The sequence below is a fragment of the Gopherus evgoodei genome, chromosome 3 (genome assembly GCF_007399415.2).
Source record: "Gopherus evgoodei ecotype Sinaloan lineage chromosome 3, rGopEvg1_v1.p, whole genome shotgun sequence".
In the NCBI taxonomy this organism is placed as follows: Eukaryota; Metazoa; Chordata; order Testudines; family Testudinidae; genus Gopherus; species Gopherus evgoodei.
Window position 1 is genome coordinate 99,723,371 of NC_044324.1, and position 25,236 is coordinate 99,748,606.

The window sequence follows — 25,236 nt, forward strand, 5'->3', positions numbered from 1 at the left end:
GAATGCCCATGTTGCTATGAGGAACATTATGGGATATAAATGGTATCCATGTTTCTGTGAATATATCTATCTGCACTAGTCCATAGTTATTCAGGCCCTTATTCAAGCAAGTGCTTAAGAATGCATGTGCCTTCAAATACAGGTGTTGTCCCAGGATTACTCTCATGCTTACAGTTAGGCATGTGTTTAAGGGCCTTCCTGGATCAGGGTATAGGAAAATAGAATTGACTCAAAGAAGAGATCACAATAAATTGATGGTTTATTGAGGTAAGACTGAAAAACAGAGACAAGTAACAAGGAAAAAATTAACAAAGATGGAAAACCGTAACAATAATACTGATAAGAAAACTCTTGGGAAAAGACTCCGTGTGAAAAATTCTTACCTTCCTGTTTAGTAACCTGTGAAACAAAGCATGGGAAATAAAGGTGATTTTCAAAAGAAAAACATAAGGTTGTGTTCTTCTTGAATTATTTATACTATATGGCCTGAAGGATGTTTGGTTGGTTGTTTTTTTAAGGATTTTTTTCCCCTGCTGCTCATTTTTTTAATTTAGACTTTATCTTAGAAATATCAGGAATGGCAAGTTGGTTTCCTGGCTTTTTGGAGAGCTCACTGGAGATGTCATATATGGAATTTAGCTTTAGGGTTTAATCAAAGGTGGGAATGAATTTCAATTTCAAATAGTTAATAACATATTTTTTCTCTCTTGAGTGTTTCTCAGGCATTGAAGTTAAATAAGCATTAACAAAACCAAAATGAACCAAAGTGTTTTAAATAGTCTGAATAAAAATCACTTCCCATCTCTACCAACTCTACTACACTGGCCTCATTTCTCTCATGTTATAATCCTACCAGTTTTCCAATGATCTGTAGAGTTTTCCAGGAAAAATAGGGTAGACAAGACCTAAATTTCTATTGTAAAATGACAAGAATGACAACACTGTCTCAGATTAGTATATAACAGTCTGTAAGCGCTTTGGGGCAGGGACTGTGTCCTTTTGTGTGTTTGGGCAATGCCAAGCATAATGTGGCTGCTCCCAGAATAGAAATAATAAACAATAATCACCATGATCCATGAATTACCTGTTACAGCTACTCAGGAAAATGTACATACTGTGTAGAGTAGACACACAGGAGATGGTGTTTGAGCTCAAGTTACATTTTAATTTCTTTGTAGACTTTGATCGATGTTAAATCTTAGCTTTTATCCATCATGTCTGAAAACTATTATCTTATTTATTAGGAGTGATTTAGTGGGTTAATAAAACTGATATGGCAGCTGGCCTCGTGATAACAAGTTATTGCAAGTCCCTGAACAGCTTAATCCTATCATTTCCTTATCAGCCATCATTTGTGTCAGTGTACGCTAAAATCAGGGCGACTAGTTGCACGGGAACATATGTTCCAGCAGACCTATGAAATAAAAAAGGAAAGCAGTTTAGTCTGTTTCTTTTTATAGTTCTGTTGAGAAAATCAAGAAATAAATCCTTCACCATCATGGATCTTATTTTATTCCTAATACATCATATACGATATTGTAAATATATAGCTATGCAGTTGTATATTTTCTATAATGAATGAGAATTCCACATTTATTGGGAAAGAAGGACTATTTTTGTAGGAGGTTAGTTTGAAAATAAAAAATGGCGAGTGTTTGAAGTTACTGAGAGATTTTGGATATTAGACTAAGATCTGAAAAGTTGCTTTAGTGGCAGAGTGCAAATGAGCAAGTCAATGGTGCATATATTATAATGCACTTAACATTTTTTAAATACAGGTGATATCTCTGTATAACATTTTCTCTAATCCAATGTACAACTCTTGTTATTTAATTGCTAAATGCTAAAAGTTCGATTTTTTAGAACATTTCATATCAAACACTCCCGACTCTTAAATCTCATCTAAAATAGTTTCAATTCAATGGGAGAAAAATGTCCATGAGCCCAGAGTGAAGAGTTTGCATCAAACTTTGCCCAATGTCAGGAATGTTCAGATCTAGAAATCTGGTTCGGGCCCATCTCTTTAATATAGAATATATGGAATTCAATGGCTGAAAGAAATTTCATGACTTCTAGCCATAAGAGAGATCAGATACAGAAGTTTATGCTATGGAGGTAAAATCCTTAGCATTATGACATTGACTGGTGTTATTAGGGCCTCAACCACCCGTTGATATGATTTTACATAGCAACTATTGGTCAAAAACAATGGAATGATTCAAGCAGGTGAACATAGTTCTGAGCTATGTTAATGCATCTTTAAAATTGGCCTGCTTTCATGTACTTAGTCACGTCACCAATCCTCAAACTAATATACTCATGGCAAAGAACCAAGGGACATAGTGATAAGGTAGGTGACAAAATCTTGCCCTTCTCAAGGGTCAATGGGTACCATGGTGTTTTGGTGGAGTTACCTTTACTCATAAATTTCAGGTAAACAATGAAGGCAGTAATGACCACTTAGCAATGACCACTTAGCATCACATTTCCTTAGCTATAAAACTTTGACTGCTGACAACAAAGCCGGCCATCAGCAGAAGTAGTACTTCAGTTGGGATTTGCAAAGCCAACTAGATAATTTAGACACATAACTCTAATGAAAATTGCCTTTCATGGGAGTTGTATCTAAATCCCTATGTCAGCTTTGAAAATATAAAACCTTCATCTTTTATTGCTCCTAGCCTTCCTCGTCCCTCAGGAGAGCAAACAGTGAGAATACAATTTTGTGCTAAAAGGAGCAACGGTGCTGAGTTGGGAATGCTTATCAACTTATTCAGAGACATCATCAAAGAAGTACCACTTTGTGGAGGTAGCTCCTCTACAAAACACTTAAGCGCGTGCTTAGTCTCACTGAAGTCAGCAAGACTACTCATGTGTTTAAAATAAGTATGTGCTTAAGTATCATACTAGATCAGGGCTCAAAGTACGTTGCAGAGCACAGCAGTTTGGTATAGATATACTGTCCATTGGTAGATTAGGATCTTCTGTAGCATCACAGGGATCAAGTGTTTCATTAGTAATTGCATCTATTCCAACACATTGAGGCTTATATTGGTAGTAACAGGTTCAACAATGGTTTTCAACATGATATTGGGTACATTCAGTTCTTTTGTTACACTGGGAAATGATGGTCTAGCTCTGATGCACAGACTGAAAGGTCAACCCTTTTCTTGAAAAGGTTTCATTTAAAACCTCTGTGATGCCATAAAATTAGGGTCTCTTTCACCTTCCAGGACTAATAATGCAATGCTGGATCACTTCCAAAGCACATGGTCCTCTTCCTCTTCTCCTCCATAGGATAGTTTATGGTGCTTTTACTTCTTACTTTAAAAGTGACTTTAGTACTTTGAAAAGTGTATGTATAGGGATCCTGTTACTAAGGTGGGAGTATCGGGTAAATGAAATTCTGTAACGCTGGTATGGAAACACTATGCTATTACCTCTCTTAAGCTTCTGAGTACATGTACAGTAAAAGTTTCCAGGAGCCTACATGGTCTCAGACTGAGCTAAACCCTTCAGATTGAGCTAAGCTACAGGAAGACTGGCAAGATAATATATAGAGAAAAGTAGAGTATGGCCTACAGCTCCAACACTTTCTCACCACCGCTTATCCAGTGACTCTCCAGATTGTACCAGAGCATAAGGACATTGGAAAATCAGAAGACACAACCCCTTTTTGTACCCTCACCTAGAATCAGGGCCATTGAACCTAGACATCTGTGAGTCCATATAGCCTTCCCGCCAGTGCAGGATTGTTTCGTCTCATACATTTACTAGAGTTTTGTCCAGTCTAGTTATCAATGTGCCACATGATGGGACTAATCACCCTGAGGTGGTTATTCTTCCTCCCTCCACTCCACCTCTTCTGCCTATCAGGGATCTTGCAATTGCCCACCAACTCTAGTCCTTAAGAATTTCTCCATCTAATTGTCCCTCCCTCCGGGTATCTCCTTCCTTACTGAACATTTTTTAAAACATCAGGAATGCAGGGGTTAATATAGAGAGTTTGTAAACCAGGTTATAACTTTGGGATCCTTCTGGATGAACGGTGCTATATAAATTTAAGCTATTAGCTTTTATAGATGAGGAAATGATGTTGATGTAAGTGATACCAATGTGACACTAATGAGCCATTTTTAAACATATTACTACTTTTATTGTTTATAATTGACATATATAAAAGGAAGTCAATCTAAATTTTCCCCTCAGTTAAGCTGATGCAACTCCACTGAGTTTGGAGGGTTACGCCAATGCAATTTAGGCCTGGTCTACACACAAAGTTGACTAGTTTAACTAAAAGTTGTGATTCTAAACCAATTTACTTAAACCAGTGCAACTGTGTGTTATGTCAAGAGTGTCCACTTGACGGGAGTTGCACTGATTTAACTAGTGAATCAGTGCATGCACTGTGGGTGGGCAAGGCCTAAGAGGAGAATCCAGCCAATGTGAGGATTCTGGGATAGTATTTCTAGATATGGGCAGAAGGCTGAAAACTGACTCACAGGGTAGACAAGAAGCATGATTGTTGTTTCAAGCACCTCATCTAATTGAAGATGCTGCAGCATCACACCGGGAAAGAAGTAGTCTGAAAGGTAAACTGATTATAAACCATTTCGAACTTTCCAGGGACTTAGATACTACAGTGATGAGCATGATATAAAAATCTAGATAGATGGATCAAACCTAACACTTTAACCTTCACCGGGAAGCAAACTGAAAGCCACTGCTGACTATGGAGCAGAGATGAGATATAACCTGGCAGGACATAACATTTAATAAGTGGGGAGTTGCATTCTGCACCAGTTGAAATTCTAAGTGGGTTTTCAGTGTATCCTGGGAAGTGAAGGAAGTAGATTAGCTGTGGTCTTTGGGCCAAATCTTGAATACAATGGGAATATTCTCATTGCCTTCAGTGGGACCAGGATCTGTCCCAGTGACATGACAAATAATTTTAATTAAAATAGATTCTAAGGAAAAGTTGTATTAAGCACTAGTTTAGTTCCCTGTAGACCTTTATGTGTGTCCTCCACAAATGTAAGTAGCCCTTTTCTTTTTCACAGGTATCATTACTATGGAATTGGCATTAAAGAAAGCAGTGCATATTACCACTCTGTGTATTCTGGAAAAGGGTTGACAAGGTACAGTAACGTGATTTCTGACACTAAATCTCTGCCACTGTATTTTGAAATGATGTTCAGCAATGATCTAATTTTAATCTTATCTATCTATGTAAGGTAGTCATAGGACACCTATCACTGTAGTATAGAGGCACCAGTAATATTGTTTTCTCATGTTTTTAATATCCATGGTTTGGGGAAGTAATTTACTCCCAAAAATCCAGGGTTAAATTTTTGGACACAGTGGGCCAGATTCCAGCTGATGTAATTCAGCATACTTCCACTGAAGTCAAGGGAGCTATGCCATTTACACCATTTACACTAGCCCACTAAATTTAGAGTAATGAAGCTCAATGTTCAGAGCATTTTGCTTACACGTATTTGTGTGGCAGTCTTCTGCATTTGCCACCCATTGCAGCTCACCATTGTGACACTGCCAGGGAATGGTGTGAAGTTGGCACCTGTGGGCAGGAAGGCGTGTTTCAGTGTAGATTAATATTTACTGGTTCTTTTTCTGGCAAATATCAAGCTGAAACCTAAACCAGAAGCTCTAATTATATTTATTTAAGGGACAGCTAGCAAGATCAATAAATTATGACAGCTGCATGTTGGTTTACCAAACAAAGATTAATAGTTCCTAAAACAAATGTCTCAGTTCACATATGGCTTGAATGAAGGCTTTCATTGTCGATGCAAATACAGACATGATTGGGATTGTGTTAAAAGGAAAAGGAAAAATGAGTTCATGGGCATATATAGAAAATTCAGCCATGGCAGCTTCAGGTTATCGCCCAAAGTCCCTGGCATAAGAAATAGGGCTCAAAAGAAAACATAAGGCTAATGTTGGCATTGGTCATCTAAAGAAAGGGGGATCCTGCAGTTGCTGGGTATAATAAATCTGAACCTGCCATTTCCTTATCCAGCATTTATCAAGGGTTGTGGGGGTGTTTTTGGCACATTTGTAGATGAGGTTATTTTGTAATGCAGAATTATCTTGAACAAATTGCTCATTTAATTGAGTGAGAGGCACAAAAGGGACCATATCACTAATGGCCCTGGGCACTATCTCAGCCAGAGCCATGCACCATTAGGTTCAAGCCTGTAGTCTTTCAAGCTCCATTGCTGCTGAGTGAAAGAAAGTGGAGTTAATGCAAAAGTACCCAGGTTTTCAAAGGAGTTTAGGTGCCTAACGGTGCAGATAGGTGCCTAGTGGGATTTTCCAGCACTAGCAGGCGTCTAACAACTATTGATTTCAGTATGAGACTGAAGTGCCTCGGCACTTTTGAAAACCTCACTAAGCACCTTTCTGCATCTTTAGATGCTTAAATACCTCTAAATATCTGCCCCACACACCTCTGTCCTTCGAAGGAGCAAGCGTAGCACACTCCTACCAATAGCACTATGGAAATAGCAGCTTTAGCTTGTGACTGGGGCTTTGGAGGAACACATCCAGCAAAAGCTGCCCAAGTTATGTGCTGAATTGGTGGTGTCCCCTTGTTGCTCTGTCCACAATACACATCTAGCTGTGAGGCCGCTTAGCTCTATCTCTGTAGGCAATGGAGTTCTTCTGCCCACCCACCCTTTCTACTTGCCTTCTGGTATCTGGCATCAGACATGAGATTTGGAAGGAACACACATTTCTCCTTCCCAAGACACTCATTGCCACTCCCCTGAGCCATTTCCCCTGTGTCTGGCCTGTGCAGGCAGAATGCCTTGGGTCACCTCTGGCCATGTCAGCTCCACTCCCTGTCCTCGGCACATCTCAATGGCTTGAAACCACAATACCTTCCCATGTCACTATAAAACTTCATGTTGTCATTGTAATCTTACCACCTTGCAGCTAAAATAAGGGGGAATTCTATTAGTTATACAAACCACAACTGACTTGTTTTCATCATTGTGCAGATCCTTGTAAAACCTTGCAACCCGGGATTCCCTAACATAATAGATATAATTCAACTGAGTTTTCTAGTGACTGCACCTAGGGCTTTCTTCAACACCCAATGAAGCCAATGAGAGTCTTTCCACTGACTTCTGTGGCCATTGGACCAGGCCCATAGTACACAGAAAGGTGTCTATACTGTTACATATTCCTGATAGTTATTAATGAGGTTTTTTTCCATCAGAGATACATCCCTCTTGGACTGAAACCATTCTGTGTTCTAGGAAAGTAGCTAGTTTCTGGCAAACACTATTTTATGCTATTATCGTTCTTCTCAAAGGGGAAAGTCTAAACTCTTTTTTCTTTCATTTATTGTTTATTACTCTTATTCTCTGCTAGGGCAGTTCTAAAATATTCTAGATTTGGGGCAAAATGCTTCCCTGACTTACAAACTTTTGTGAGGTTCTGACACAGGTTTGAAGTCTGAATGGAACCTGGGCCTTAGACTTTTCTGATTGGTCACTGCCCTAAATTCTTCACTTTTAAAAGACTGTCTCCCATGGCTTTAATGATGTTCTCAGGAGCTTGGAGACCAGTAGAAGTTAAGGAATGGAGCTAATTGTCCAGATACATTTATTTTTCAGGCTTACCATGATCATTTTTCCATCCAGTGCAGTGTGTGGGGGAGTTGTTGTTGTTTAATTAAAATAACCACAATGCTCAATTTTGATGTATTAATACAATCTATTTGTTTTTAAAAGGTTTTCTGGAAGCAAGTTGAAGAATGAGGTAAGCACTGTGCCCTCTTTTCTCTTACCTGTAGTCCCATTATTCATAGTAGAACTATTGAATAGGGAGTGGTTCCCCCCAGCCCCAGTTTGCTTGAAAATTTCAACAGTGCATTATACGGTAGATTGTGTGACCTTTAGTCATGCTGCTAAGTAGGAGCGGTGCCAGGGTTTTTGGCCCCCTAGGCGGGGGTCCTTCTGCGCTCCTGGTTGTTGGCGGCAATTCTGCGGTGGGGGGGTCCTTCTGTGGCTCCCGGTTTTTGGGGCACTTTGGCGGCAGGTCCTGGAGCCAGTGAAGGACCCGCCGCAGAATTATCACCGAAGACCCGGAGCGCGGAAGGACCCCCCTCTGCCGAATTGCTGCCAAGAGTGGCAAAATGCTGCCCCCCCCAAATCCTAGCGCCCTAGGCGACCGCCTAGGTCACCTAAATGGAAGCGCCGGCCCTGCTGCTAAGCATGTGGTCCCAAGAATAATCCAAATGAAGTTAATGGGATTACAACTGTGAATAAGGGTTCTCAGTGTCAGGGTTCTATAGTCTAGCCTTGGGTGTCTGAGACCAGGCAGTCAAGTTTCAGGACAAAACTAAAATGAATGTGACTAGACAGGATTTAGTGAACATTTTACAACCCTGCTTCCATTAAACTATATACCTGCTCACTGTCTTGAAAATATCATAGAATCATAGAAATGTAGGACTGGTAGGGACCTTGGGAGCTCATCTAGTCCAGTCCCCTGTACTGAGGCAGGCCTAAGTAATAACTAGACCATCCCTGGCAGGTATTTGACTAACCTATTCTTAAAAATCCAACAATGGAGATTCTACAACCTTCCTAGGCAATTTGTCCAATTAGTTTTTGCAGAAAGGATTTACAAAGATTACATGAGGTGTCACTCTCACCTGCAACATGGAAACATTGAAAAGATTTTAAAATCTTATAGGTACAGACTAAATGAAACTTGGATGAACATTGAGTGCCAGGCACATTGTTTACCTCTGGTATGTTTTATCACATTTTTTAGTATTTTTTCTTTATGAGCAGATATCAGAAAACTCTTTTATCTAACCCAGTTAGTGTGCCATTAGAGTCTGCATGGTTAATTAGGCTGATAATATTGCTGTCATTATCTTGATGTTAAATAGCCATTAGAAACAGATGGTATTAGAATGAAAGGGCAGGTGGCAATGGGTTAAAATATCAAACCTAGAAGTGGGATACAGTCATATAAATCCATTAACACAATGAAATGGTGCAAATATTTTTTCTTTTAAAAAAAGTTTATGTACTAATTTCTTTTAATCAAAGCTTTTAATACATTTAATGGGTAATTGCATAATAAAGGCGCCCAGATTGCTCCTGTTATCAATTTAAAAAAAAAACTTGATGCTGATAGGCAATTGAAAAACTGCAGAAATATTGACTCAAAACAGTGTTTTAACTGTCTAATGTTTAAGTCAATACATAATTTAAACTTCTATCATTTCTTTCATTTAGCTCTTTATCTGTGTTTGAATAGGTTGATGGGACAGGCAAGGTGCTGTTCAAATAACATATGTCTGTCATTCCTTGTTTTCTGTTTTGGTTTTTTTAATGATAAAGTAAAGACTGTTTGGAAGTCTGAAGTGTTCATTGAAATCTAAATTTAAGGAATCAGAAATGCAAATGCACAGCCTCAAATGAAACAGATCAGTGTAAGAATGTAAGTCAGGGCCACCCAGAGGATTCCGGGGGCCGTCGGCGGCAGGCGGCTCCGGTGGACCTCCCGCAGGGGTGCCTGGGGAGGGTCAGTTGGTCCCGCAGCTCCGGTGGAGCATCCGCAGGCAGGTGCACCGGAGCCGCAGGACCGGCAAGCGGCAGGGGCCCCCCCGCGCGGCGAAATGTCTAGAGCTGGCCCTGTTCGGCGGCGGGGGCCCTTCCCTTCTGGGACCCGCCCCTGAAGTGCCCCGAAGACCCGCGGTGGGGGCCCCTCGCCGGCGAATTACCGCCGAAGTGCAGCCCGCTCTTCGGCGGTAATTCGGTGGCGGGGGGCCCCCGCCGCGGGTCTTCGGGGCACTTCAGGGGCGGGTCCCAGAACGGAAGGGCCCCCTCGCCGGCAAAGACCGGGAGCGGAAGAAGCTCTGGGGTCCGGCCCCGCGAGAGTTTTCCGGGCCCCCTGGAGCAAGTGAAGGACCCCGCTGCAGGGGCCCCGACAAACTCTCGTGGGGGCCCCTGTGGAGCCCGGGGCCTGGGGCAAATTGCCCCTTTTGCCCCCCCCCCCGGGAGGCCCTGATCTAAGTCAAAAGGTTAAAAAACAGGGCAAATAAGTGGTGGACAACACTTAGCTTCAGTTCTTGGTATTCTGAATTCATTTAATTTGAGACTGACTCAGATTGTTGAAATCTTTACATCTGCTTCAGTGGACACAGAATTACACACTTTTCTGTATTTCTTTGCACTATATTTATGTACACCCATTAAACTTGCTAATTCATGCTAGGGTGAAACTCACCCATATGCAGAGGGCTAGAACAAGGCCAATTTAAGTACCACTTACATTCTCAAATCAGGATTTAAATGTGCTGGCCCAGTACCCAGGCTGAATCCCACCCAGTAGTAACTGAGGGAACCCATTCAGAATGAGTGGCTTCCTAAAGGTGAAATTCCTCTCATTGCAGAAGACTGTGCAAGGCTCTGTGCACTGAGGACTAAGTGAGGCAGAGAGGGAACATGGGGAATTGTGCAGGCAGCCTGACCATGGGTAAATGTAATCCTATATGAGCAAACGCTATTCAATAAGCCAGGAGAGCATCACAGAATGTACTCTGTCCATTTATCTTGACCATTATCATTTCATTTTCCTCATGGTATTTCATAATGCAGCACCAAGTGTACTGTGGTATATATTGTAAAGCTTAGGAAGTCTTAGTAATGTCATACTTTACAGAATACAGGGTGCTACTGTTCAGTCTTTGCTGAAAAGTGGGCTGAGGCAGCTAGGTTTTTGTCGGAATTAGAAAGTCAGCAAACTAGTGAAGTGTGGATTTATCGTACAGTCAGTATCTGAACGTGCAGGCTTGTCATTGTTTCATCATCTGCACCTGCTGTCGCTCTGAAAGGGAAAGGCTAGCATCAGAATTTGGGGCCACAGTTCTAGCCCTGAAAGCTTTCCTCTCGAGGTATAGCCAGCACCTGTGCTACCTTTAGCTGTGATCCGGCTGGGGCTTACAAGATTCAGTTAGGTCACTGATTGAATGGGAGTCCTGTAGGGAACATCCAGGAACTGAAGGAAGTGGTACTGATAGCCCAGAAGGGAGGCATTTTCCCCTCTAAGTTAGTACTGAACCAGTGCCCCTGCAGGGTAATTGGCAGCATAGTGTTCTGAGAATACTATCCTCCAAGGAGATGTAAGCCTGATGTCATGACCCCTTGTGCTAGTTAACAGTCCCACAACATTTCTTTTTTTGGGAAGAGAGAATTGACCTTAGTGTCCTGACCAAACTGCAGCTTAGTTAAGTGTGTTTTGCCTCTCTGTACTATCTCCAGCATGAATTTATTCTTCACTTCCTGCCCTTACACGCAGTCCAGGAGACCTCAGTCAAGCAAAACAAGGGACTTCAGTGCTGAGCTCTTGAATTGTTGCGTAGTACTGCAGTACATTTTTAATGAACTATGGTCACACATCCCTCCAGACACCACTATCTTCAGCAGGGATTGAACCAAAAACACAGGCCACTGCCATTTGACTGAAGGAGAACCCCTTCAGATGTGAGAAAGCAGCAAGGCACAGAGCTTAGTTCAGCTCTGGGAATCACGTGTATGCAGGTTAGACTGCTCTGGGAACCATTATGAATGAAGAGGCGCTTACCTCAGAAATGAGCAAGGAGCAGAGCTGCTCTTTCACTTATCCAGCCGGTGTGAACGGAAGAAAAGGTCTTGGTATTTACAGTCTCGTAAGTGTTTCAGGAGGCAATTTACGTCTCACTGTGAAAACTCCCACTCATTTAAATGCAATAAGACTGGGCCAGTGCTTAATTTGTAACAAAAGAGGTGTATTTTTTTTTTGCATTCATAACTGATGCAGCAAGCCCAGAAGTACCAGGGCTATGAACTGCCAAACCTAGGGATGTTGGGGCTCCATCCTGGCAAGCCATGGCACAAATTAAGCACTGGATTGAACCCACACTTTCTAAAGGGTCCCTTCCAGAAAAAAAAATGTGTCTAATTAATCTCTGATATAACTCAGTTAAAGTCAGTGGAGCTGCACCAAAGATTAATTTGGCCCAGTGCGATCACCTGGTCTTACAGAGCTTTGTGTATGTTTTATATATGTCTGTTTAAACACAAGAGATTCCTTGAAGCCAGTAGAATTCTATGAAGTCAGTGAAGTGATTCCAGGTTTGTACAACTGTGAAAGCAAAATTGGATGGTGCTTAAAGTTAGGCACATGCTGAAGTATCTTACTGAACAGTGACTCAAGTTTTGAAAAGAATTATCTGACTTTGGAATTTTGGAAGAATTATCTGACTTTAACCAAAGTTTTGGAGCCTTTGGGAGTCTCGTGAGATATAATATCAGTTAAATACTAATTGGTGGTGATGGTGTTGGTAGTATTACCTATTTCTAATTTTACTATATTTTTACACATTTCAGGGTGGCTTCACTAGGAAATATTCTCTTAGTTCCAAAACTGGAACACTCCTTCCAGAGTTCCCCAGTGCTCAACACCTTGTGCTTCAAGGGTGTATTTCTAAAGAAAAGGTAAAATGGGAGATGCTTCTTTCTTGACTTGCAGACCAAAATCTGTCAGAGAACTTTTCTCCATATCTCACTCAGCCTTTGAGGATCACAGTATTGACATGAAAGAGCCAGAAATGTCCACAATCAAACAGAGTTGACTGATTTATAGAAGGGGCAAACCTTTACGAATGTCGATTAACTGGCTCACCATTGGAAAGGTGGTTGAATTATTTACCTATTAACTGACCTAGTATTTTACAAACTGATGGTATGTAACAAGGGGAGGGAAAAACAAACAAATAGTTGGGAGCTGTATTCATTCCAAATGCCTTCGGATTTGAAAGTCAATTTTTACTGATTAGATTGGAGCAAATAATTCACAACAAATAATTAGGTGACATTTACCTTTCCCCACCTCCCCTCATCAACTGTCTATGAACAAATCACAAAATGACATGTGTACTGATTATTTGAAATTACTCATGAATTTTGTAGCAAATAATTCTTGGTCACAATATTGTTTGAACTGCACATTTGACTGTAGCTTTGGAAGTCTGTGCTGTGTTGCTCAGTTACAGAAGTCCGATGGTATTGTTGCTGTTTCCTGAATGGATGATGTATGTAACAGAACAACACAGTGTACATTAGAAATTGTGAATTTTACAAGTCAATACACAATATTACCCCATCCCCATGTGCACTTTAACCATCCAATAAACAGTTCTGCATACATAGCCCAGGGGTTAGTACATGTATGATAGGTTTCAGAGTAGCAGCTGTGTTACTCTGTATCCGCAAAAAGAACAGAAGTGCTTGTGGCACCTTAGAGACTAACAAATTTATTTGAGCATAAGCTTTTGTGGGCTACAGCACATGTATGATGTGTCTGATCCATGTAGGATATGAATCTGTTAAAAGGACCCTAAATTGCAGAGCTTAGATCTTTAGTGCAAGCTGTAAACTCTGAAAGTTGCTGGTTCAGTCCTGGCCAAGTTGGTGGCTGCTGTACTAAGATTAGAGGTCTCTGAAGGCTTTCTGAGACCCTAATGGCCACTGACTGGCTGTTGCAATGCTGCCCATCCCCCTTCTGAGCCATCCCCTCAGAGGAGGAGCTGGTAGGCTCATGCCTACTTGTTCTGGAAGAGGGAAAGGAGTGGAGGCCTTGAAAGACCTTGTGCCTTTGTTATGAAGAGCGACATGTAAGAAGCCATTTGCAGTGCACAACAAGTTTTATTGGTCCTCTGCAAAATCCAAGACCTGTGCTATATATTGTTGAGCGCCACCTACTAGCATATAATCCATTAGCTAACTATGTATGTATGGATAGATGTCTCTCATGTATAGACCACTCTTGTAACAGCAGTGTCTGAGGGCAGCAGGGGGCGCCTGGCATACTCAACTGGCCTGCTCCCTCTGACCTGCTGTTGCTGCCCCACTTTGACTCCTTTCAGGGCAACAATAAAGCAGAAGCTCCCAAGCTGCTTTTTTGGCTAAAGAAAAATATGTTTGCTACAGTTGGGAAGTTGTATTGAGCATGGGCAGCATGTGAACCGTTGGCCTGGGGATACTAGCCCCCAACCCTGCCCCTTCCACACCCGCCCCCGCTGGAGCCCAGAGCCCCCACTGCCACCACTGGCCCCCTCCCCAGGCTAGTGCACCCAGCCCCAGAGCGTCCCGAGCCCCTGGAGCGCCCATAGAGCTGGCAGTACAGCTCCAGCCCCGGAATGCTGGGAACGTGGGATGCGTGGCCCCAGCGCCAGCCCCACTGCACATGGGAAGAGCCGATTTGCGGAGAGGGAAGCAGGAGAGGGACTGGGGCAGAGCGTGGGCGGGGCTATGCCTGGCTGTTTGGGTAGACACATCCTCTCACAGCCTATGATACTCACCACCCATGATATTAAGAGTTTAAATCAATTTAAGTTAAACCAGTGAAAACTTCTTCTGTAGACAGGCTCTCAGTTGTGGTTAAAATGAGCTGTAATACAGCCTAGTTCAGCCTCTGCAGATGGAGCTAGCCAGGTAATAACCACATCAAAACCTGTGCTGAAGCCATGGGCACTGTTTTGGCTGTGTTGACAGACTCTTACTGACTGCTGTATCATAGTCTGACTCTTGGAGACAGGGAGGAAACAAATATTGAATCCAAGACAGCTGGAGAGCTATGAAAATGTTTACAGGTCCAGAACAGAGCTCAAATAGTATCTGAAAAGGATAGAATAGGATCACCCTTTCTAGGTTTTTTACGTGAAGGCAATGCCCAGAAGCTCCTCAGATACCATGGTGATGGGAGCTGCTATAAAAACCTACACAGATAGATAGTTAAAATGCTAAGAAACTTAAGTGAGTGGAGATTCTGAAGGTGTAGAAGCTGGCATTAGGTGTTACAACTAAACTGGGTTGAAATTTTCAACGTTTGATTTTTTTTGATGAAAAATTGTCAAAATTATAAATTTCTACACAGAATTCTGTGAATACATTGTTGACTCTCCCTTTCATCCTCCAGTTGTAGCTGTGTGAAAGTCAGCAGGTTCATTTCACAAAGTGATCTGTACACATCTTTTATTTTTGTTTCTCTTGGCACATTCCCCTCTCTTCCCTACACCAAAAATGTGCAGAAACTAGGGCTGTCAAGCGATTAAAAAAATTAACCACAATTAATCACATGATAGAAAAAATTAATCACGATTAATCTCACTGTTAAACAATAATAGAATACCATTTATTTAAATATTTTTGGATGTTTTCTACATTTTCAAATATATCAATTTCAATTATAACACATAATACAAAGTGTACAGTGCTCACTTTATATTTATTTTTTATTACAAATATTCGCACTGTAAAAAACAAAAGAAATAGTATATTTCAATTCACCTTATATAAGTCCTGTAGTGCAATCTCTTTATCATGAAAGTTGAACTTACAAATGTAGAATTATGTACAAAAAATAAATGCATTCAAAAATAAAACAATGTAAAACTTTGGAGTCTACAAGTCCACCTGGTCCTACTTCAGCCAATCGCTCAGACAAACAAGTTTTGTTACATTTGCAGGAGATAATGTGGCATGCTTCTTGTTTACAAATGTCACCTGAAAGTGAGAACAGGAGTTTGCACGACAGTGTTGTAACTGGCGTTGCAAGATATTTATGTGCCAGATGCGCTAAAGATTCATATGTCCCTTAATGCTTCAACTACCATTCCAAAGGACATGTTTCCATGCTGATGATGAGTTCTGCTTAATAACAATCCAAACCATTGCGAACCAAGCATGTTCATTTTCACCATCTGAGTCAGATGCCACCAGCAGAAGGTTGATTTTCTCTTTTGGTGGTTCGGGTTCTGTAGTTTCCGCATCAAAATGTTGCTCTTTTAAGACTTCTGAAAGCATGCTCCACACCTCATCCCCCTCAGATTTTGGAAAGTACTTCAGATTCTTAAACCTTGGGTCGAGTGCTGTAGCTATCTTTAGAAATCTCGCATTGGTACTTTCTTTGAGTTTTGTCAAATCTGCTGTTAAAGTGTTCTTAAATCAAACAACTTATACTGGGTCATCATCCGAGACTTCTATAACATGAAATATATGGCAGAATGCAGGTAAAACTGACATACAATTCTCCCCCAAAGAGTTCAGTCACAAATTTAATTAGTGCATTATTTTTTTAATGAACTTCATCAGCATGGAAGCATGTCCTCTGTAATGACGGCCAAAGAATGAAGAGTCATATGAATCTTTAATGCCTCTGGCACAAAAATATCTTGTGATGCCAGCTACAACAGTGCCATGCGAACTCCTGTTCTCACTTTCAGGTGACATTGTAATTAAGAAGTGGGGAGCATTATCTCCTGTAAATGTAAACAAACTTGTTTCTCTTAGCAATTGGCTGAACAAGAAGTAGGACCGAGTGGACTTGTAGGCTCTAAAGTTTTACATTGTTTTGGTTTTGAGTAAAGTTATGTAACAAAAAAACCTACATTTGTAAGTAACACTTTCAGGATAAAGAAATTGCACTACAGTACTAGTAAGAGGTGAATTGAAAAATACTGTTTCTTTTGTTTATCATTTTTTCAGTGCAAATATTTATAATGAAAATAAATACAAAGTGAGCACTGTACACTTTGTATTCTGTGTTGTAACTGAAATCTATATATTTGAAAATGTAGAAAAACATCCAAAATATTTAATAAATTTCGATTGGTATTGTGTAACAATGTGATTAATCACGATTGATTTTTTTAATTGTGATTAATTTTTTTAAGTTAATCACATGAGTTAACTGCAATTAACTGAAACCATGAAAACCTGAATTCAATCTGGGCCTTGGTATTTTGGAAAGTTTCACAAACCGTAGCAAACTTTCTCTGAATCTGGATGATCAGGTAAGCTTTGTTTAAGGTCAGGCTTCTTTGGAAATGTTTTGCACAACTCTAGTTACAAATATTACCCATTTTTCAGACACTGGGACAAATTCCTTTGTCAGTCACACCTCTGCAATCCCATTAAAATCAAGGAGCAATACACTAGAGATGAATCAGCTGCATGAGATGAAAGGAAAATTCTGCTCTTTAAAGCTTTGCTCTTGAAAGGTGATGATTAAACTTTGACCCAGTGACTGACAGCTTTTTTCCCCATTTGTCCACCCAATGATGTTTCAAAACACTCCTAGACGCCTATAGTAGCCTAATGATTAACTTGTACTACTCTTGGGAATTAATCCTACTTTCAAATATGTGGGTCTACTTCACCCCTAACTTGGGTAAACTGGCAGCTGACTATGTAAACTTTCAAAATATATTCTGCACATCTGATACAGGATTGGGCCTTAAAAGTATTGATGCAGAATTAGAGATGGGAGCCTCTTTCATTGTTATCAGTTCTAGAGCTATACCTACAGTTTTCTGAAGGTCATGCACTTTCATTCCTTTTATACTAGAAGGTTGATATACTGTACTTCAATGCCAGCAAAAGACAGCAGAAACCTACTTTGTCACAGCACTAAAGGAGAGTGGTAAGAGATCCTATTTAATCTTTCTGTCTTCCAAAACAGGTAGATACCCTTATCATGATGTACAAAACACACTGTCAGTGTGTCCTTGACAATGCAATTAATGGGAACTTTGAAGAGGTGAGGCTGTTTGAATACACATTCTTGGTTATATAGGCATAGGTAGCAGAAAAGACATGTTTTGTCTCTGTGTTTTGTTTCCTCTCCCCAGATTCAGCATTTCTTACTACATTTTTGGCAAGGAATGCCTGACCATCTTCTTCCCCTGCTTGAAAATCCTGTTATCATTGACATCTTCTGTGTTTGTGACTCAATACTCTACAAGGTGAGTTAAGCATTTGGTTGTGTGGATAATCTGGGTCAATCTACAGCTATTTAACAGGAGGTGTTTGAGTAAAAATACAGTGCAAAAGTTAGAACAAGAAGATTCCTGAGGCCTGACTCCCCTCCATCACACCTCTGTACATCAGCAGCAACTTCACTATAATCATTAGCATAAAACTGGTTGCAGAGCAGAATTTGTACTGACTTCATTCCCTTCTCTGCTACCTACTTGCAGTGTGATATTGAGTAGGTTCCTTAGGACAAAATCCTGAGATTCTTACTCAGGTTTTACTCAAGGAAATACACAGTAACTTCATTGTCTGAGTAGGACATGGATAAAAACTTTTATACCGGTATTTTGATATCCATATTAGGAATGGTATTTATTTCATTGTTTTTTGGGGGGAAAAAATCACTCCCCTAATCGAAATAGTTAAATCAGTCTAAAAACTTTGTGGAGACCAGGCCTGAGGGAGACCCTTAGCATTTGGTATTTTATCTCTCTTTGATTCAACTTTTTAGCACCTGTAAAATGGAAATAGCCTCTTTCAGACACCTGTGTGGGAGCTGTTGGGTGCTGAGCTCTTTTTAAAATCTGGCCTTTACTTAATTAATAGCTGTAAAGCTCTTTGAGATCCTCAGATAAGAGACATCACATAAGTACAAAGGATTATCATTATCTTCCTGATAGGTTTCACAGTTGCTACTGGAAATCAGAAAACATCAAAAGTAGTGTTTGTGGCAAATGGAAAGGTTTGGGCCTACTTAGCACTGCGTCTTTTATTATAATTTATTTTCATTTCTTCACTGGATAAAAATATGAAAAAAATCTACAAGATGCAGGGAAAGCATTTCATAGAAGCGTATCAAGCAGCAAACTGAGCAGCAAATTTTAGATTCATGTCAATTGATGAAATCAATAAAAAGTGTAGGAGGTTAATATGAAGATATGAATTACTGCTCTTGGACTATGCCACTTAACATCAGTTCCAGATATAGAACACGTTGTGCCTTGAGTTCATCGTGGGTTTTCTGCTTAAAAACATAGTATCTCCATAAGTATTGGTTACAAATTAAACTGAGATTGAGCTAAAAGGGAAAAAAGTACTAAAAGGACAAAATTCAAAATCTGGAATAGTGGAATTCCCTAAAATGTCATCACATTAAAAAATTTGCTATTCCTTCTATGTCGTTTCCCCTAGTTCTCACTTTCAAGAATTAAAGGTGTTCTTGGCATTACAATTGTCAACATAAACTAGCATTATTATTAGTAGAAACAAATTTTGTTTTATTATCTGACATATAAGAAATCCTGTGTTGAGCCAGTTAATTAAAACCCATCAGAGAAGATGATATTCAGTGCTGTTTCACCCCAATTGTTCCACCAAGGGACTAGAATCCTGCCCCCCATCAAACCCCTACTTGAGGTTGAGTCCTGGGACCTGCACCAGACCCTGAAAATCCTCTGGGCTCCACCCATACAAAAGGAAGGATGGTCCAATGCTTAGAGGCACTAGCCTAGGGTTTGGAAGACCTGAGTTCAAGTCCTTTCGCCAGTACAGACTTCCTGTGTGACTTTAGGCAAGTCATTTAGAGTATTTCTATGCAGGAAGTCTCTGAGCCAGCATCCCTCCCTCGACTTCAGAACCTGAGGTCCAGCCTGAGTTACAGTGTCTACAGAGCCATGTTAGATACTGTAGTGATGTGGACCATACACGTACCTAAGGTATTTCTAAGATAGAAGCAGGGCTCTGTGCTCTACAGACAAATTGTGAGAGAGAATCCCTGCCCCAAAGAATCTAAATAGTCAAGAGAGGCAAAGAGCAGGAAAAGGAAGTATCAGTGACCCCATTTCACTGAGGCAAACTGACTTGCCCTAGGCCATGGAAAGAGTCTGTGACAGCCGGAAATTGAACCCAGCTCTCCTGTAACTCCCAAACAATGCTTCCTGTCCATAGTGTTAACATAGTTTAACACTACCAGCTGGTTCCATAACAATAATCTCGAGTGTGACAAAAACGGGGGAATTTTTGAGACATATCTGGTGCAGACCTCTATGAAATGCATTATTATAACTAACTGGGTGTGCCTCCCTTGATCAGAATAAAGGCAGCAGATAAGAAAACATGAAAATGCCGTGAGCTTCAACTTTTACGTTAAAATATCCAAAACTAGCAAAGGAAAGAGACCCCTATTTTAATGTCCAGTTCTTTTCTCATTACCTGGATTTTTTTTCTTAAGAGTCACGAGGAAAGATTCAAAGAGGTGTAAATGGAAGTGTCCTCCAGGAACTTACAAAAGGAATTAAATTTCCCAGCAGTTAAATTTTCTTTGTATGAATGTGTTGACAGTGGAGGTGTAAAATAATTTTCTATTACCTTGTTCCAGGTCCTCACAGATGTACTCATCCCTGCAACAATGCAAGAAATGCCAGAAAGGTGGGTACTTGACAGTTACTAATAATAGTATAGTCTGGGTAATTGTTAGGCAATCAAATGCTCCAAAGAGGGATCGAGTGAACAGTCAATGTTACGATAGAATTCTAAGCTTAGAAGACTTTTACTCAATTACAACATTAATTTCAAGGACCTTTCTAAAATGGTACAGTACAGAACAAAATACAACCTGAACTGATGGACTGTATAGTTGTAGATCTGTGTGTATTTTTTCCAAAATATTTTCAAATCTGACTCTATTGGTATGTTGCTCTCTGTTTCTGCTGCTGTTTTTCACATTACAGTTGTAATCAAAGTAGACTGAATGATGATGCCATTTTAAAATTTCCAATTATAGGGCCTAGCCTTGCAAACCCTTATTTATGTGATGGCCCTATGAAATCAGTGGGACTACTCAGATGACTGAGGGTTTCAGGGTTAGGCCTGTAATCACTATTGCCACTGCGGGACAGATCTTCTCTTGCACCAAGCTCCTAGGAGAGTGGTGAGGAGAGAGCTGTCAAGGAGCCAGTTATGGCCCTTATTCTAGGTGCCAATTTCTACCACCTACAGAATTATGGCAGCCTCAGGCCTGCTCTAATTTATATCAGTTGAGTATGATACCTCTGGGTACGTCTACACTGCATCTGGGAAGTGTGATTCCCAGTGTGAGTAGACAGACTCCCGCTAGCTGTGCTCGAGTTAATGCATTCAAGGCAACAGTTTGTATGTCTCTGCCATTCTCCTGCCATGGCCTATATCCCAAGAGTTAGCTAGACCATCTAGTTGAAAGAGGAGCTCTCAGCTGGTCAGCTGAGGCCAGATTCCAGCTCCTTCATACTACCTGAGTAGCACAAAGTAGCCAGTTTGGGGAAGAGAATCTGAAGGGGAAGAGAAGGGGATGAAGGTAGATGGGGCAGTCGCTGGAGAGGCAGATAGGTTGAGTGAAGGCTCTTTGAAGACAAAGGAGACTAGAAAATGCTGGTTATGTGAGACAAAAGCTAAATTTCCACTATTTTCAGAATACTATCATGGTTCTTGCATCACACCCATCATCATGATATCTAAGTACCTGCCAACAATGCCTTAAGAATGTGACTAGTATCTGTTATAAGTAGATCCTCTCTGTTTTTCTCCCTCGGGGGAAAAAATTGTTGGAGATTATTTGTCTGTGTAAGTCTATGTGCTGCTGTTGTCTCTGATGGCCTTCATTATTCAAGTTGTTCCCCTTAAACTGATGCAATGCAATGTTTTATCATAATGTTGACCTTTCTTTAATATATTGTTTTTATTGTAGTTTATTGGCAGATATAAGAACTTTTGCTAAAAACTGGGAACAGTGGGTTGTTTCATCTCTGGAAAATCTACCAGAAGCTCTGGCAGATAAGAAACTGCCTATTGCACGAAGATTTGTTTCCTCTCTGAAACGACAGACATCATTCTTACACCTAGCTCAGGTAAGCTTTGGAGACCAGGATGAGAATTTGAATCACTACAAAACACTGTAGAGTGAAAGGTTAATGAAAAATCTTCCCATTTTTTTGACCAGCTATAGTCATTGGACCCATGAGTCTGCTACCATTTCAGGTGACAACACTGTAATCCCCACAGGATTTTTCTTTGCAAATCCTTCCATGCTTTGGCAAGCACATTATGAAGTGGAATAAAAGGGTATTTGTTTATTCTCAAAGTGGAAAGTATCAAATGATCTTTCTCCCCATGATGACTTTCTCCATGCAATGGTTAGTGAGTTCATCACCTTTTGGATTAACTTGTGATTTACCCATGTAAGTGGTGCTAGCTCTGTACCAGTAACATGCAGTCATTCACAATTATGAAATACCATCATCTTATTATCTGATGTATTATATCAGAGGAAGCATCATCTTGTGGTTAAGACACAGGATTCTATTCCTGCCTCTGCCACAGACTTCCTGTGTAACCTTGGACATGTCATATAATTTCTCTGTGCCCCAGTTTTCCCATATGTAAAATGAAGACAATAGAAACATCGCAGTGGAATTGTAAAAGTACTCTGAGAGTCTCTGATGGAAGACACTTCAGTAGAACAAAGTATTATAATGTATATGTAACTAAGAAAGGGGAAGGCTAAGAGTTAGTTAATATGGAGTTTGAATCAATTCTGACTCAGTTATGGCAGTTCTATTTGGTGAATGTTGAAATAATTGTATTCTTGCTGTGGTATCTAATCATGAAAAAGCCATATCATTCCTCAGCCTTGAAAAAAAGGAAGGAAAGAGCTCACGATCCTTCCTCTTCCACAAATTATTCAGTTCTTTCCACTGGTGCAGATTTTAGTATTTAACCCTATGGTCTCTTGCAGATTGCCCGACCAGCCCTCTTTGATCAGCATGTGGTGAATTCCATGGTGGCTGATATTGAGAAGGTAGATTTGAATAGCATTGGGTCTCAAGCTCTTCTCACAGTCTCAGGAAGCATGGAATCTGATGGGGAAGTCTACACTGAATGTAAGTCTGTGGTAAGATATTTTGTAAAATACAAAAAAAATCTTGCATTTTTATGCTTAAATAGTTAGTGTGAAGATGGACTGAGGAAAATGTCTTTGCACTTACAGGTTTTGAGTTTCCTATGCTAATTCAGGATTCACCTCCAGAATTTTTAAAAAAGCCATTAAATGGTCCCAATGTGTCCAACAAAAGGAGAAGCTTTTACCAAATTCTGCAAGCAAATATCAATCTTGAAAATGATTTAACACAGTTGTGTCAGCTATTGGCATCCCAAATGGACATTTTTTAAATGGTGGTTCAGAAAACGATATCTATGTTATCTGATAATTGTCAGAACTCTTTTTAAAAGTTAGCCACCATCTGCACAAGTCAACACAGCTGATTAGTTTCTGAAAAATGTCTCTTTAACAGCTCATTTGATAGTGAAGATAGGGCATAAGGGTTCTAAAGAAACACATCTAAAAGCATCTTTAATAATTGTAGCTTTATTTAATAACTACTAGAGCTAGATTACATTGTTGTTGTTGAAAATGGCCTTTTTTCTAAAATAAAAAATGTCAGTAAATATATCCTAGACAATGTCACAAAAACTAGATAATGGAAACAGCAAAAAAAAATTGAATTTTTTCACACAATCGTTTTTCTATTTATTTTTACCTGTTCTTATAGCTACTGGCTCAGAATAAAGGGATTTAGCCACCTTCTCCTCAGTGCCTGAATATACAATGTGGTGACAAAAGAAACTTTTTAATCACTTAAGGAGCATGTTGGTCAAAAACTGGCAGAATTGAGAGCAACAGCATCTGTGTTCTACATTTTGTTACTTTGATCATGAAAGGTTGAACAAAGTATATGTTGTTCTTTCTTTTATTAAAAAATGCCTCACAATCTAGTCATATTTTCACCTTAATTGCTTTTTTGTTCTCTTTTTATTTATTTACTATTTTCCTTTCTGTTCTTGCTCTACTAGCAGAGTGGAAAGAGAGATTAGCTGGGAATTCACTGGACAGGTAAAGAGACACTTTCTAGAAAAGGAGAACCTTGGAAGGGCTAGTAGCTTAGTTTTGCTGTCGAGAACCTAAGAAGTCAGAGAAACCTAAACCACAGTGAAAGTCATCCATTGTTTCGATCACCCATATTACAGTATGATAAAGCTGTTCTTTGTCCTGTTAAATTTAGAATTAGACATGGTTCCAAGAACAGATCCTGAAACTAATGAAAAATGTCAGTATCTCAGTGTGTGATTTTATTTTATGAGAAAACTCTCCATTTTCTTAAAGTCTCCCATAATTTGCAATGTGGAAGAGCTTTTTAAAACAAAACAAGCAAACAAACGAAAACAAAAAAGCTAACAAATGAGAATGTTTGCTTCCTTGGTGAATTTTCCATTCTTTCAATGCTCTAATTCTTTCCTTTCCTTTCCATGCTACAAAATTGTCAATGACTGGTGAGTGGCTTTCTCTCATATTCAGAGGAGCGAGCAACTATGTGTTTTCCTTTTTACATGGTAGATGACTCTATTACAGTGTTCCAAGAACTGAAGGACCTGCTAAAGAAGAATGCCACTGTGGAATCATTTATTGAATGGTTGGATACTGTGGTTGAGCAAAGGGTTATCAAGGTACCTTTCAACTGCTCTGTCTGATTCAGGGCCAGATCCTGCTCCCCTTAATCATGTAAGCAAAGTCCCACTGACTTCAAGGATCGGATTTTCAAAAGCAATCAGCATTGGGCTAACTGCTCTCCTTGAAGACAATGACTTTTCAGTGAGACACATCCTCAGCTGGTGTAAATTGTCATCAATCCATGGAAGTCAATGGAGCTATGATAATTTACTCCAGCTGAGGATCTGCTCCAATAAAGTCAGAGTTAAGCCAGTGCTTCTGAAAATCCCGTGTTTCATATATGAAAACCTCAATTATATATGACTATGACATTGAAATCAGCACTTCCATAATGATGTAAAAATAAACAAAAGATACACACCTTACCTTTGTATATATGACACCAGTGGGACTGCTCAAATGAATGTGAGCAAGATTTGGTCCTCAGAGATGCAGATCTTTGTTTCTTTTTAAATGATATTTGAGTGACATTGTGTGGTGTAAGATAAAGTAATAGATGGAATCAGCAGTGGCTAATCTGCAGATGAATTTCTTGTATGAAATGAATGACCGCATGGAAAGTGCCTCACTGTGATTTTAGGCTGAGTGCACTAGTATTACTCAAGATTTTGATGGGAATTATTTTTTATAGTGAATTAAAAATCTTTTGCAAAGCAAATTTAAAATAATAAGAGCAGGGCCGGCACCAGCTTTTTTGCTGCCCCAAGCAATGAAGCGAGAAAAAAAAAAGATACAGTTGATCAGCAGCACTTCAGTGGTAGCTCAATCGCGCTGCTTCATTTTTTGTCGGCAATTTGGCAACGGGTCCTTTGCCCCCTCTCTTCCTCTTTGGAGGCACTTCAGCACGGCAGCTCA

At 40.0% G+C, this 25,236-nt stretch overlaps 1 protein-coding gene across 1 annotated transcript in view; it reads left to right on the forward strand.

Moving 5' to 3' along the window:
* RFX6 (regulatory factor X6) overlaps positions 1–25,236 on the forward strand; it is a 46,652-nt gene that overhangs the window by 7,448 nt on the left and 13,968 nt on the right. Inside the window, exons 5-13 of the mRNA XM_030554240.1 lie at positions 5,061–5,138; positions 7,761–7,788; positions 12,417–12,524; positions 17,551–17,628; positions 17,720–17,833; positions 20,221–20,270; positions 21,565–21,724; positions 22,612–22,756; positions 24,268–24,377. Coding sequence (XP_030410100.1) covers positions 5,061–5,138; positions 7,761–7,788; positions 12,417–12,524; positions 17,551–17,628; positions 17,720–17,833; positions 20,221–20,270; positions 21,565–21,724; positions 22,612–22,756; positions 24,268–24,377 — 871 coding nt within the window. The remainder of the gene's footprint in view (positions 1–5,060; positions 5,139–7,760; positions 7,789–12,416; positions 12,525–17,550; positions 17,629–17,719; positions 17,834–20,220; positions 20,271–21,564; positions 21,725–22,611; positions 22,757–24,267; positions 24,378–25,236) is intronic.